Consider the following 15,161-nt stretch of genomic DNA (forward strand, 5'->3'; position numbering starts at 1 on the left):
ATTTATAAAATTCTGGAAGAGGCAATGAAAGAGCTCCTGAAAAAAAGTAATTTGGGGACGAATGAGGATAAAAGAAAACAGCATAGCTCACTATGAAGACAGGTAACATGTTAGTAGCCATGTTATAGGTAACTTGAGAAGGTGGGTGGGTAGGTGGGTGGATGAATATAGGTAATGCTTGAGAAATTATTAGTATAAATGAAAAGTGCTTGTATTGTATACTAATTTTTAGAGATTGAACCGATCAAAGAATTTCCTGCCTGAAAATTAGAGACCTTAGAGGTCATAATACATTTTTGGGTCACAAAATGTATCTTGGGGCCTTTCTCCAGAAGACGAAACTAAGCGAAAGGAAATATTGCTGTAAATAACATGTTGCTGTAGTTATTAAATTTAAAAATTCATTATTCAGTTGCTCTCCTACATTTCAACTTTTGCCAGTTTTTAGCCAACAAAAGGTGTTGAAATGCTTCTCAGCCCTCGTGTACATGGCAGTTCAGGACTGAGAAAAACTTAGAAAGGATTGATTGTGCTCAGTGTTTACAGAGTTGCACATAAGACCAGAAAACACAAACACACACAAAATGGGTGAGGATAAATCAGACCAAAGGAAAAACAGGGGTAAGAGCAGGAAGCTTCCTGTTACTACAGAAATGGCCCTGTATTTCCTGGTTGCCAAACCAAAAATAACATACCTATTTCCATGATTCAGTAATCTCAGTGTAGAAGAAAACCCAAGAAGAAGCAGAAATGCCGTAACTGTGCCTGGTCCCGAGACCTGGAAGAATCCTCCTGGGGTTCCAGTGGGAGGATGCTGTGTTATTTGGTGACTCCCACCTTCAAAAAATATCTGTATACATGTTTAAATAATGAAACCCCAGAGAATCTGTGAGACCGATTTATATACTCTTATATTTACTTGAAAGTATTATAACAAGGAAAGTAAAAGAGCACATGGATGCATGCATAAGCATGTTATATTTGTTTTAAGCAAATATTTATGAAACAGCTATGTAGTAGCATTGGGCAAGGCCAGAAAAGAATGTAAACAATTAGCTAAAATGCAGCCATTATGGATTTTTCCTAATAAGGAAATAACAGATAAAATAATACTAACAGTACTTGTGTAGAAACTTCAACTACATTAACATCAAACTTGGGATCTTCATCTTACTGTAATTTATTGACAACAATAAAATTAAAGAAGGACTCTTAAACATCCATTAGAAGTTACATCATTTCAATGTAGTTGGGTGTTCGTTTATGACCTGCTTAAGTTCTGCTTGGTAATAAAATATGTATGAGCGTGAGAGAGTGAGTATGTGTGTGCCTACATGCATCTTCATAGTGGGTTGCATATTAGCGTTAATAACAGATTTCTTTAAAAAATATGAAATGTGTTTAACATAATTTCTAACCTGGCTGTTGAGGAGCATTCTCTATTTTTGCCTGGATCAGCCTCCTCTTTTCCTTTCCCACCTGGGTATTTCTCTGCTCACTGTCAAAATCAAACTAAACCTTATTCCATCGCAATTCCAAGTAATAGAAAGAAGCTGTTATTTGTTTTAGTGTTGACACTCATCTCTCTAAAACACCTATTTCTATAATTCATAATCTAGTTCACTAATTTTTTACCTGGCCAATATTTTTGTTACTAATAGTGCACACTCTTTGAACTACTTCTGAAGTTTCTGTTTTGTCGTGTTGATGTGTATATTTTGACCCTAGTTCCTTCCTGTCTAAATTACTGTAGCTTTATAATATCCATAAATAAATGATAGGCCTGGCCCCTCTTCTGTATAACTTCCAGACAAGACTTTCCTTTTTCAAAATATTCTTACTCAACATTAATTTGATAATAGGTTTGAGTCCCAAGTAGATCTCTGTTGATATTTTTGCTTGGAACCCTGATCATTTCACCAATGTGCTTTTAAATACAGTTGAACCTTCTCTTAATAATTTAAGACTTACCACAGTGGCAAATTAGTGATTACCTGATTTAATACAGTGATGCTTACGGGATTGGTGAGGTTCATGGAACTGTTGCTCACGTGCTCTGTAACACCTGCTCTTTGTATCATTTTCCTCTTTTATTGGTTGCTGGTACCTTAGTTTTCACTAGGTACCATCCATATGATTTTGTAGCAGCCCTACCCTCAACCTGGCCCCTCTTTCCTCTAATTTCCTGCTTTTGATTTGTTATAGCCAAGGAAAATAGCTGACCAGCTTGTTTAAAATGTTTGAAAAACTATGGATAAATAAACTTTGAACCAGGGCCTCTCTTAGGAGGTTGTTTATTTGTTTGTTTTATTATATTTTGTTTTTAGTCTTTAGGCCAGGAACACGAAAACAGCTGTTTTGGGTTTCTGGAGCCATTTCCCTATCACCCTTTATTTATTTTGAAGAGATTGTGAGCTGTATTTTAGATAAATAGGTAATATTTTTAAATAAGTTCTAATATGTAGATTATTTTATATGTGGATATCCAATGGTTGTACTGAATTTATTTTTAAAATGTACGGAATAAACAAATACTTGTAAGCTCTGTAAGATAGCTCCATCTTTCTTACCAGGTTTTTTAAAATGCTACTTTTTTCCTGAAGTTGTTTTCCCACCCCCACCCCCCCCCCCCCGCCTTTTTTTAAAATCTTGATTGGTAACTTGGATGTCTTCCTCCCCAATCCCCCACCTCACCCCAGCAAGTACAAGACACTTGAGAAAAAGATCTGGAAAAGGAAATAAATTGGTTTCTCTTTCTTTACTTTTTTTTAAAAAACTTTGACGGGAAACTTACCTAGCCCAGATAGGCGGGACGGACAGTCTGAGGAGGATGCTGCAGTACCGTTGTAAAACTGGGGACTGTCGGAAAGTCGGGGCTTTCATTTCTGTTGCCTGCCTTGGAGACCAAATGGAGTCATCCTTTCCCTCTTTACACAATCGTAAAATAACGGCTTAAACACTAATTATGTTTTGCATTTCAGGTTATGGTTTTGTTGACTTTGACAGTCCTGCAGCAGCTCAGAAGGCTGTGTCCGCCCTGAAGGCAAGTGGGGTTCAAGCTCAAATGGCAAAGGTGAGTGAGAGCTGGTCCTCCTTCCTCCCATCTCTGGCTTTGCTTCTGAATCTGGGCGCCTGGCTTTTCCTGTCACCATGCAAGTTCTCCTTCCATCCCAGTGAGTCACAGTTAACTGGGGACTTTTGCCCCTTGCCTTCACATCCTCAGTAGTAGCTATTTTGCCAAAGACAGTTCCTCATAATTTTATGTGTGAAAAAGAATTTTACAACTGTATAAAATTTTTCATAGCAAAGTATGTAAGCCCGTAAGTAAATGGAGAAATAGTATCAAATTTTCTCAGGTAATTGGGTACTTGTGGACTAAAGCTCTGTACTTTATGTTTAAAAATAATTTTAAAATTTCAATGTTTAAGGAATTAATACATTTTAGAAATACTTCAGAATGTCATGTTCTGAAAGAATAATATACTTTATCACGTATGTAGGCTTGCACAGATATACTAGTAGTTTTAATGCAATGTCAGCTACAGATAATATTTCCTCTATATAAAAGAGACATTTTTAGACATTGATTATTAATGAAATTAATAATCCTACAGTTTCAATGAACTCTTATCATAGAAGTGGTGTTTGTGCTCCAGGTTTTATTGCCTGAATGTAAACTTGGGTTTTATCATACCTAGTGCACTTACTCTTTCCAAAAGATCAATAATTTTATATTATCCAGTTTCTTGAAGTACAAAGTAATTTTGTGCTGTCCTCTGCTGCTTCTGAAGAGTAGCTTGTGATCTTTCCCTGAGGAGCACTCACATTTCCATAAGGGAAGGAGATTTATGAAAGTTAAAGAACCCTGGTTGAAATAAGTTACCTGCTAAGCCCTTAAAGCTGTTGAAGGACAAATATGTAGCTACCAGAATAGAGATTTCCCTTGACTAAAAGAATCAACATGAATAAAGATTTCAGAAGTTGATGAAAGGGGCTTCCCAGGTGGCTCAGATGGTAAAGAATCTGCCAGCAATGTGGGAGACCCAGGATCAGTCCTTGGGTCAGGAAGATCCCCTGGAGAAGGGAATGGCTACCCACTCCAGTATTCTTGGCTGGGAAATCCCATGGACAGAGGAGCCTGGTGGGCTACAGTCCATGGGGTCACAAAGAGTCAGATGCAGCTGAGTGACTAACACTTTCACTTTCATCACCTTTCTAAAGTTGTCCTTGACTTTTAATATTTTTAGACCTCTGGAGTAAGATAAAGTCCAAAGTAAGAAGCTAAAATAAACTGTAAATACTAAGGACACATCTTCTCTAGAGTGAGGGCACCCTGATTTTTAGATTATTTGTCCATAATATAGAGCACCTTCTTGTGGTACTGTTGAAAGACAGTGATTATGAGGCTTTAGTGTGTTTAACTGTGCATATGCAGTACTTATGTTGTGTATGGTTTACAGAATGTTTAATATGTCTCTGTAAACTGTGGGTAACCATATGTTTTCTAAGCAGGACTTTGAAGGCACAATGAGAAAAGAACTGTATTTTTCCCTCTGTTCTGTCCATTTCCTCTACTCTGAAGCTCCTGTTTCTTCCTCTCATGGATAAAATCTAGGGCAGATCCCATGACTTTTCTGGCAACTCTCATTATTTTGAAAAGTCCCTTCAGTTGCTTGTTTCATTTCAGGCCTTTCTGGTTAATTTTTTTCTTTAGAGTGCCCCTTGATTTTTTTCATGTCCCAACTTCAGGGAATATAATTGTCTTTAAATACATTTTCAGCCATTCCTTTATGTATTTACACCAACCTCGATACAATATTTTAAACAAGATGTTTAAGGGGGAAGTCTCAAGTTATATTCCAAATATGGTTAATAAAATCTCAGAATTGTGTAAGGGTTTTGAAAACTCAGTTCTGAGAGTCAGCAAAAGGGATGTGCGTCTTGGATGTTGCTGGTGCTGAGAGAAATCACAGCTTACAAAGCAGTTGTCTGCTAAAAACCACACATTGATAATTTGGTGACCAAAAGGTGATATTTTATAAGTTTACAACTCAATAAGAGAATCTTTTACATGTTTCCAAACACATACATACACACACACAGATTTGTAAGACGTGTATTTAGTGACATTTTAGGAAATTGGAGGTTGTGATTAATGATAATGCATCATGCTTTTTTTCTTATTTGAAATAATGTGAAATATTATTAATACATCCCAATACAACCATCTATTACTATGTGTCTACAAACACACACACACAGATGTGTAACACATGGTTAACATTTTGATGCTGAATGTCTGATTTTTCAAACACATTTCCAGTGCTAAGTGTGTGATGCCTGTAATTGAGATGTCCAGTCCTGTTTGTTTGACAAAATTTTTTGTGCCATATAATACTAAAACTTCTGCCTTCCCCCCAACTCTGCTCTTACTAGTAAGCTTGTCCTGGAATGGGAACATGGTTTGTTCTTTCCTATTTCCCAAATGTGTGTTTTTTCCCACTCTTCCAGAGCTAGCTGTGGTTTCTTGCCCATCCCAGGTTGGAGCAGTGGTAAAGGATGGGAAAGCTTCTTGACCTGACAATTATGTGATGTGGTGTTGATTTCTCTGGGCAGAGAGAAAACTGATGCTTTCCCTAGTAGAATGCCCTGCTCTCTCCCCTGTGGTTCCTTCACCCTAGAGAAGACGTGTCCTCAGCTCCTGAGAATCTAAGGGTCAGCCTTCAGTCCTTTTCTTCTTGAACCTTCTTGTTCTTCAGTACAGCCTTCCTGGGTGGATCTAACACAGCCCTGCGCCAGCTCCGTCTTGTGTGGCCCACATTGATCTGTCTGCCAGCTGTCTGTGGGAAACTAGTTACCTCCCAATCACACTTATAGGCCCCTTCAGTCAGCCTTTTGCCTTTTAGATTCCTCAGGCTTAAGTCAGACATTGATCCATTGTATCCACCAAACTCCAGAGGACGCAGACCAGGCTTCATGAGGCGTCTCTTGAAGCCCCTCGTGCTTGGCTGGCGGTGGGCGGGGGAGGGAGGGTGCAGGAAGAAGCCCAGTTGGTGGGAACGTGGAACACATCATAGAACACATCAGTGGTTCTCTCCACCTGTGTGTTCATTCCCAGCCTCCTCAGTCCCTCCCAGGCAGACAGGAGGTGGGTGGTCAGCTGAGCATCCAAAACCAGTCTTCAGCCAGCTTCTGTGCAGACTCTGTTTAGGAGGCCTGGTTTCTCGCTCTGGCCTGTGGGTGTGCCTGACACCCATTTTTTGTTTTTGGGTTTTTTTGGTGACTTCTGCTGAAACAAAATTAGAAAGAGGCCTATTTTAACAATCTACTAGGGCTAACACAGAGGCCTGATTTAGAGAGGCCTCATGAGCACGAACCTAGGCATCTTTTCAGTACCAGTGATGTCGAATAGCATAGTATATTAACTATGTGCTGTTTGAAGAAGTCTTTCCAATGCATTTAGTCAGAACCTGAGTGGGTATAGATTGGCACTGTATGTCTCGTGTCAACAGTGCGCTTTGAATGCCAGCTTTCCCGTGGACTGATAATGAGCACTGTTCAAAGACCTCCTCAGGCAGCTTGGGACTGTAAATTGGCTAGGAAAAATGATCCCTTCCTCCATCATCTGTGGGGAATGAACAGTGCAGGGGTTCAGAGACACTGGCAGTGTGCCAACATCCTGCACATCGTGAATTTCTTCAGGTCTCTACAGAATGACTGAGTTTCCTGGACCTGGTTTCTTTTTTATTATACCATTAAAGTTACAAAAGGTATTTTAAATGGTAGAGGGTCCATTGTTCTATGCCATAGAACCATGGATGTGAGTATGGGGAGTTAACTTAGCCCCTTTATGCCATCTGGATACAGGATTATCTGACTTGTAGCTTTTTGTGGAGACAGTTTGTAAAAGTTTAAGCCTGGCTCCTATGTTTGGGTAATAAGAGACCTGTCACTGTCACTTCCTTTAATTAATCTGGATACTATGAAGTTTTTGAAAATTCACATTGCCACATATTAAAGGCTTGCCCTTTTACATAATCCAAAAAATTCAGGGAAATTCTAGTGGGTGAGGGGAAATGTAATATTGTTTGACATTTTGGCTACCTGAGTTGAAAAAGGACTCCACAAATATTCAAAACTGAATTATAACACTACAAATGGAGAGCCTTGGACAATAGTGATTGCTTCTTACTTGTGTTTTAATTTCAGTGCCTTGCTTGGTACTTGGCATATGGTAGATATTAAGTGTTTGTTTTGTTGATGATCAAAGAAGCCAGTTAAGCATGAAAAAAACTTCCCAGCTTGGGCAGATATGGAGCGATAAGAATGGACCATTTAAAAATTATATTTATTGAGCTCTGTCTATTGAGTACCCTGATGAAATTTACCAAAAGGTTTTCCAAAAGGCTCGAGGTCATTCCCATTTATGTTACACTGGGCATTTGTTTCAAATGTGTGCATTTTTCAAAATAAAAGACTCAGAATCTATGAAAAGAAGAAAGAAACCCCAGATAACGAGCAAAAAAGATATGAAACTCAAATCAACATTGGTTAACAGTGATTTCTGTGGGCCTTTCAGCAGTACCTCTTCTGACCTGCTGGGGGTCAGCACATCATTCCATGTTATTTGCCTAGTGGTATGCTTGCAATTTTTTTCAGTAAATAGGCAGTCAAAGGAGCAGGAATTTAATCACCCTTCCACACAGAGGTCTACCATGCTTCAAGCAGTTTGCATTCACATGCCCGTAAGCAGCTATCTGCTGGTTGGTGAACCTATTCAGTACAAGAGAAAACAGATGTCTGGTCTTCCTGCCAAGTCCCTTTCTTGCATTTTAGGAACCATTCCACACGCACAGGGAGGTTTTTGTTAATTTCTTTCAGATGATGACTGAGTGCTTTACACCACGTGGGACCTCTGAGCCCTACTTTTCTACTCAAGTGAACATTAGTAGCCATTTATCCCTCTGATGGCCAATGTGGGATCTAGTTTTCTACTTGTTAGAGAAGCCATTGAACCCTTTCCATGCCTTGGGATATAAAGAGGCCTATTGGCCGCATTTTTATGTCTGACCACCCATAATTTACAGAGTAATTGTTTTTTCAGACATAGCATTGCATGTCATAAAACAGAGTTATGGTTGTCCCTGATTTAAAGGCGCAATATTGCCCTTATTCAAGAACCACTCCCCTTACTACAAGTACTGTATGTTCTGTTTACTATGAATGTATCATGATTAGAACACAGGGACCCGTTTTTGGTTGATTAGATATTTTTGTGGCCATTGCTGCCAGGTTGGAGTTGCTTCTTATTTTTGTTTTTTTTTATTTTTTTACACTGTATGCAGAAGAAGTTGACCATTTGAAAAGAAAGATAAATAACATTAGCCCTGGAGGTCATTCCAGTGAAAAGAGCTAATTGACTGACCTTTTGCTATTGAAAACAAATGCATTAAAATCATAGGAAATACCTATCTATATTTAGTCTGCCTTATCTACCTATCACAGAGTAGGTTGGGAGCTCAATTTCTGGATTCAGATTTAGCGCTTTTAATTATTTTTTTCTTCATTGGTAAACTTTCAAATTGAATCAGCATTTTAAAGAATATTTTAATAATTTAATAATTATATTTAATAATATTTAATAATAATCAGTGTTTTAATAATAGCAAGTAAAACACAGATTTAGAAAGCATTTGGTTACCCTACATTGTTAGTTCTTTTGAAAATACTTCACAGATGACAAATTCTATGAACATTCTTAAATACTCTTAAATGTTCATCATTTAGATTTTAATAATTGTAACCCAAAAGGAAAGCTCATAATATATATGATACATGTTTCTTGCATAACATTTCTGATGCCATATCTTTGTCCCAGGAGTGTTTTAATGCTCCTTAATTAGGGAGTTCCTAGCTTCTTCTGAATCTGACTAAGCATGATTCAGAAACCTTTCTAATAAGATAGGTTTGATCACATCACTCCCTTGCGTCTGTGCCGCAGGAAGCTCCCCACTTTTTAGGGCGTGGCTTTCTAGCTGTGGTTCCCCCTTCCTACTCCTCCCACCTCACCCCATCAGAGCACCTGAAATTACAGAATAAATATGGCTTATCTCCCTGGAGTGTCATTATGACTCTATAAAGTATTAGGTCAGAAATATTGTTTCTATGTTGAAACAAAGTCAGATAGTTAGGGAGTAGACTGCAACATTCACATGCTTTTTTTTTTTTTTTTTCCAGATAAAGCATAAGGCTTCAAGGAAATTGTGCAGCCTTAGCAAGGCTCCTTTCTCCATTGCCCACACATTTGCAGGAGACATAGTCATCCTCTTTGCTGCTGCACTCCTTAAGTGGAAAAGTTTAAGCAGTGATGACTGACAAAAAAGTCAGACTCCTTGGATAGCTTTTCACAGTCCGGTTTTCAGCCTCGTGCCTTATACGTGTTTCTCAGGTCTCAACTCAATGTCACGCCCTCTGAAAAGTGTTCCGTGTCCTCCCATTGTGGTTTGTACACATCTCCATTACAGCATTCAATTCGTGTGTTTCTGTCTCCCCAGCTCCAAATGTAAACTGTTGAAAGATGGGACTGGGGCCATAATTATTGTGTAAGAAGGTCTGGGATGTACAGGATACACTGTAACTGTTATTGGACTATGTTAGGCTACAGGGCCCCTCAGTACACCTTCAGAAAGAAAGGATCCCATCTGTGTTTGCCAACTAAGGACCAGACTTCCGCAGGAACACATACAGTCTCGTGCACTCCAGGAAAGCTTCAGGGACTTAGGAGATTAGAGCTGACATGCGGTAGCTAATTGAGAAGCTGTGCAATTAAGTGGGTGAAATTGAGGAGGTAGTGAGTGAAGTGGAAATAAGGAATGGAGATTTTACCTCTTAGCCTACCTCAGAAGAATTGAAAAATTTGATACCTAAGAACATCTTGTTTTTCCCCTTATTTTGAAGCCTTTTATCTATTGTTATACATTTATTAAATCACTTTGCAATTTTTATATTTTAAAAATACACTTTATGTAATTGTCAGTGGGAGCTTTTACTCTGTGTAAGGTAATCAGTGGTACCACACTGACTTTAATTTCAGCCAGAAGCAAGGGTAGTAGCTGTTTTTATTTAGTCTGTCAGGGGTTAAGGAGATTAAGTTTTTGGCTTACTATTGAACATTTGAAAATTTAAAATTTTTTTTTTATTGGACCCAACTGCACCTGACACACCTCTGAGAAGCTGGGAGCTTCTGCTCCATTCCTTTGGGACTGGGGGTTCCAGGCTGCCTTCTGTCAGAATCAGGAAGTCATAGAGAGTACTTCTTGTCCACAGTTTCACAGTCTGTGAAAACATTATTTATTTATTTATTATTTATTTATTTATTTATTTATTTTATTAGTTGGAGGCTAATTACTTCACAACATTTCAGTGGGTTTTGTCATACATTGATATGAATCAGCCATGTGATAACTTTAATTCTTGGAACTACCAGGGTGTTTTACTCTTCTCTGGGATACCAGATTACTGTTTTAAGTCTTACAACTTAGGTATAGCGTGAAAGATCAGTATTCACTTTTACTTGCAGATTACCTAAAAGGAGAAGTTTTATTTTGTGTTTAATTAATGCCAGAATAACATTTGAAAGTAGAGACTTTGTACAAATCCAAACATTTGTATACTTCACATTTATTTTTAAAGTACTGGACATTTTGAAAATCTGAAATTCAGAGTGCACTTTTCTGATGCCTCAGACTAAAACATCAGTTAATGACTTCGCTAATAGTGCTTGTTGGGCTTCCCAGGTGGCTCAGTGGGTAAAGAACCTGCCTGCAATGCAGGAGCATGCCAGAGGTATGGGTTCAATTCCTGGGTTGGGAAGATCCCCTGGAGGAGGGCACAGCAACCCACTTTAATGTGCTTGCCTGGAGAATCCCATGGACAGAGGAACCTGGCGGGCTACAGTCCATAGGTCACAGAGTCAGACACATCTGAAGCGGCTGAGCACTGCACAGTAGTGCTTGTTAAAATCATAAACTTGCATAGTTCAATAGGTAAAAGATAACAGCTGGTTAGTAATATCAAAGGAAAGCCTATTTTTAAGTTAAGACCATTCCAATCTCATAATTGCCATGGTGAATTTTTATTTGCTCAGAAAATATTCCAGTTGTCATGTAAGCTTATTTCCTCATGATTTAACACCAAACTCTTAGTAAATCAAGATACTTGCCGTGAGAACCCCATGAACTGTATAAAAAGGCAGAATTATACGTAGCAGTTACTGATTCTCAGAAAACTCAGTTCTTATGTTTGATTTCAGCTGATTTTACTTCTGCAATGGAAGGGTGAGTGGGAAATGGTCTAATTGTTGCTTCTTGGACTTTCATATGCATTTGTACTTCCTGGAGATCTTGTTAAAATGCAGTCTCTGATAACATCAGTCTGGGATCGGACCTGGGATCCTACATTTCTAGTAAGCTTTCAAGTAATTCCATCACAGCTGGCTCCTGGATCACTCTTTGAATAGCAAAGATTTCCCAGAATGCCCTACCCCCTTCTACACTTGAGTTTAGCTTTATCCAGATTCTAAAATTTGCTGTGCCTCTAGTCTGTCATTTTATATGGCTTTGTAGGTTTTTTGTTTTTGTTAGCTTAAGAGCCCTCTATTTTCCATTGGTGACCACAGATCAAGGTAGTAAGGACTCCACCATAGAGCAAAAGAAGGGAATTTGGGCAAACCACAGCTGAATTTTTGATGACTTGGTCCAGAATCCATCATGTGTCTCTGGATCAAATTATTAGCAGTAACCACCATCTGTGCAATAGTGTCCCCGAAATGGGCTCCTAAAAATAGTAGTGGAGGCAAGGTTAGTTATTTTTCAGAACACTGCAAACAGCTGAGACTTGTACTTCCATGATGGCATCCTCCAGCTTAGCAGTGCCTGCCAGCACTTCCACTTCCAAACCTGCCAAGAATGGTTTGGTGGGATTGTGACTGACCTGCACAGATCGTCCAAGCTTCAGACACTGTTGTTGAGTGTCCAGGGTGACTTGGGTGTTTTGTAGCTCCCATGGTCTCACTTGCTAGTACTTTAAAGGGACCTGAACTCAGAGAGTGGCTAAGTAAAAGTGTGTTCGTGTAAATATCTCACCTTCGATTAGAAATTAACAGATAATTCCCTGTTCCGTTTTAGCAACAGGAACAAGATCCTACCAACTTGTATATTTCTAATTTGCCACTGTCCATGGATGAGCAAGAACTTGAAAATATGCTGAAACCATTTGGACAAGTGATTTCTACAAGGATACTACGCGATTCCAGTGGGACAAGTCGTGGTGTTGGCTTTGCTAGGTAAGCACACTGCCCTACCTTCATGTCAACAATAGTTCTGCTGCATTTCCTGGAGAATAAAAATTGAGCAAGAAGAGAGGATTTAAGCCAGGGTTATAGGAGCCAGTTGAACCATGAACTTAAATTATGCACAAAAAATAATTTGCATCTCCCCCAGCTCTTTGGAAGCTCACTGGCATTCTTAAACCTGGGGATCCTTAATATTTTGATTAATTAGATCAGGTTGCCTAAACTGCTTAAAAAAATAATCTCAGGTTCCTAAATTTCATAAAGAAATTGGTATTTTTGTCTCATTAGGTAGAACTTTGGTTCATCATCAATAAAATCAGTAAATTAGATTTTTTAAAGAAATATTTCACACATTGAGAAGAGTACAGCAGACACCTAACCACCAGTTGTTACAGACATTATAACACTTTACAGCTTTTGCTTCAGATTTTTTTTAAGAAGTAAAATGTTGCACATGTCTAAAGCGTCCTCATTCCTTCATCTTACTTTTATCCCTTCCTCCCCAGAAAGGGTACTTCAGTGCAGTGGTTAGTTTGCTTCCTTTGATTTTGACATAATTCAAACCTGAAAGCCCACATACAAAAACTGATTTTACAGTGCTTAGCAACCTATTAATTCTGTGCAGTAACCAATAATGTCTACATGTTTTAAAGTATTGACTTTGATTTTGGCCGGGGAGGGGGATTGCTGACTTTTTACTTTCCTATGCATTATCCTGTTTGATGACAATCGCATCTACCACAGGCCTGTGAGATCAACAAAGCAAGCATTGTTCACGCTTCACATATGAAAAGAATTGAGTTAAAGAAAGGACATTGTCATGGGGTTGTGAAGCAATGAAGCAAGGTCTAGTACTTGGTTCTTCTGGCTTTCAACCCATTGCTCTTTCTATTAGACCAGATGATTTTATAATAAAACTAAAATATTCTACAAGTGGAAAGTCACCAAGGCCAGAACCCATTGTGCACTTCATGGGTTAAAAGGATCAGGTGAAACAGTGAAAGACCCAGCGCCATCTGAAAATCGTCCTTTTGTGGGTGTTCTTCTGAAAGCAGATGAAGGACTTTCGTTTCTATATCCGAAGATGGAACCCAGTTAAATTCTGATGCTTTTTAATTACCACTATTACCACCCATTAGGGGCTTCCCTAGTGGCTCAGAGGGTAAAGCGTCTGCCTGCAATGTGGGAGACCTGGGTTCGATCCCTGGGTCGGGAAGATCCTCTGGAGAAGGAAATGGCAACCCACTCCAGTACCCTTGCCCAGAAAATCCCGTGGACAGGGGAGCCCAGTAGGCTACAGTCCATGGGGTCGCAAAGAGTCGGACACGACTGAGCGAATTCAGTCACTATTACCACCCATTAAAACCAAAGTGCAACTATTCTGGGTATTCCAGGAGTACAGTGCATTTTCAGCAGATTATTCAGTGTTTCCTCCATTAAAGAAAAATAAATCAAAATTATTTAATTCCCCTGAAATGTTTCTGCAGATGTAGAATAAGTTGTTAGGCTCCATCCTTTAATTCTTCCTCTAAAGCCAAGAAGGAACATAATTGACTTCACTAATTTTAAACTTGAAGCTAAGGTGAAAAACTTGTAAGACACATCCTCTGTTCAGCCCCAATTCATTTCATGACTTTTGAGTCTGTCATTTTGTGAATAAGTAATAGGAAGGACCATCTCTAAAATGAGCAGTATCCTAGCAGCACTAAATACACTAGTAGTTTAAACTGGTATTTTTGTTTTATTTTTTTTTTTTTGGTATTTTTGTTTTAAATTCAGTATCATAACTAATAAAGCTATTGTGTATTGATTATAATTTCAATAAGTAGAAAAAATTATACATTTTGCATGCTTGATTAAAGGTATAATTTCTTTCTTTTATGATTCTGAAGGTACTCTGGTTATCAGGTTTTCATTTTACCGTGGAAGCACACAAACAACACTTAAATAAACGACAGAATAAACCCACTTTTTCTTATCACTCACTTTTCTTGTGAGGTTTCATTTGTAGCAAATAAACCTATAAGATTGTATTCTTGTGCACAGAACAAAATGAAAATTAAGATATCTTTGATTATTTATGTCTTATTTTTATGTATAAATAGGATGGAATCAACAGAAAAGTGTGAAGCTGTTATTGGTCATTTTAATGGAAAATTCATTAAGACACCACCCGGAGTTTCTGGTATGTTGTTTGTCTAAAATTATATTAGTAGTTTTTTCTGTTATTTATAATTTTAGGATGTGGTGATTCTCATATCAAAAACAAAAAACTCCTTATTTAGCTCTTTAAAATTCATTTCTTTGGATCTGCAAAAAGACGTCAAAATTCACTTCTCCCAGCTGTTTCAATGTGGAAACAAGCTCATGTTTACCAAGGAGGGGTAGGAGGAGGGATAAATTGGGAGGTTGAGTCTGACAAATACACACTACTCTACCGTGTATAAAATACATGACTGATAGGAACCTGGACTTCCCCGGTGCTCAGCAGTAAAGGATCTGCCTGCAATGCAGGAGACCTGCAGGAGACCCGGGTTCGATCCCTGGGTCGGGAAGATCCTCTGGAGAAGGAAATAGCAACCCACCCCAGTATTCTTGCCTGGGAAATCCTGTGGACAGGGGAGCCTGGTGGGCTACAGTCCGTGGGGTGGCAAAAGAATAGGACACACCCGAAAAACAACAACAAATAAGAACCTACAGTAAACTCTCCTCAGTTCTCTGTAACGATCTGATGGGAAAAGAATCTGAAAGAGTGGATATGGGTTTATGTATAACTGATACACTTTGCTATGCAGCAGAAACTAACACA

The 15,161-nt window shown here is 38.7% G+C and overlaps 1 protein-coding gene across 7 annotated transcripts in view; it reads left to right on the forward strand.

Moving 5' to 3' along the window:
- Window positions 1-15,161, forward strand: part of RBMS1 (RNA binding motif single stranded interacting protein 1) — a 213,470-nt gene that overhangs the window by 174,090 nt on the left and 24,219 nt on the right. For all 7 annotated transcript variants that reach the window (XM_043894576.1, XM_043894577.1, XM_043894571.1 and 4 more), the window contains exons 4-6: window positions 2,982-3,073; window positions 12,186-12,343; window positions 14,458-14,537. In XM_043894576.1, coding sequence (XP_043750511.1) covers window positions 2,982-3,073; window positions 12,186-12,343; window positions 14,458-14,537 — 330 coding nt within the window. The remainder of the gene's footprint in view (window positions 1-2,981; window positions 3,074-12,185; window positions 12,344-14,457; window positions 14,538-15,161) is intronic.

Source organism: Cervus elaphus, chromosome 33, assembly GCF_910594005.1.
Source record: "Cervus elaphus chromosome 33, mCerEla1.1, whole genome shotgun sequence".
Lineage (NCBI taxonomy): Eukaryota > Metazoa > Chordata > Mammalia > Artiodactyla > Cervidae > Cervus > Cervus elaphus.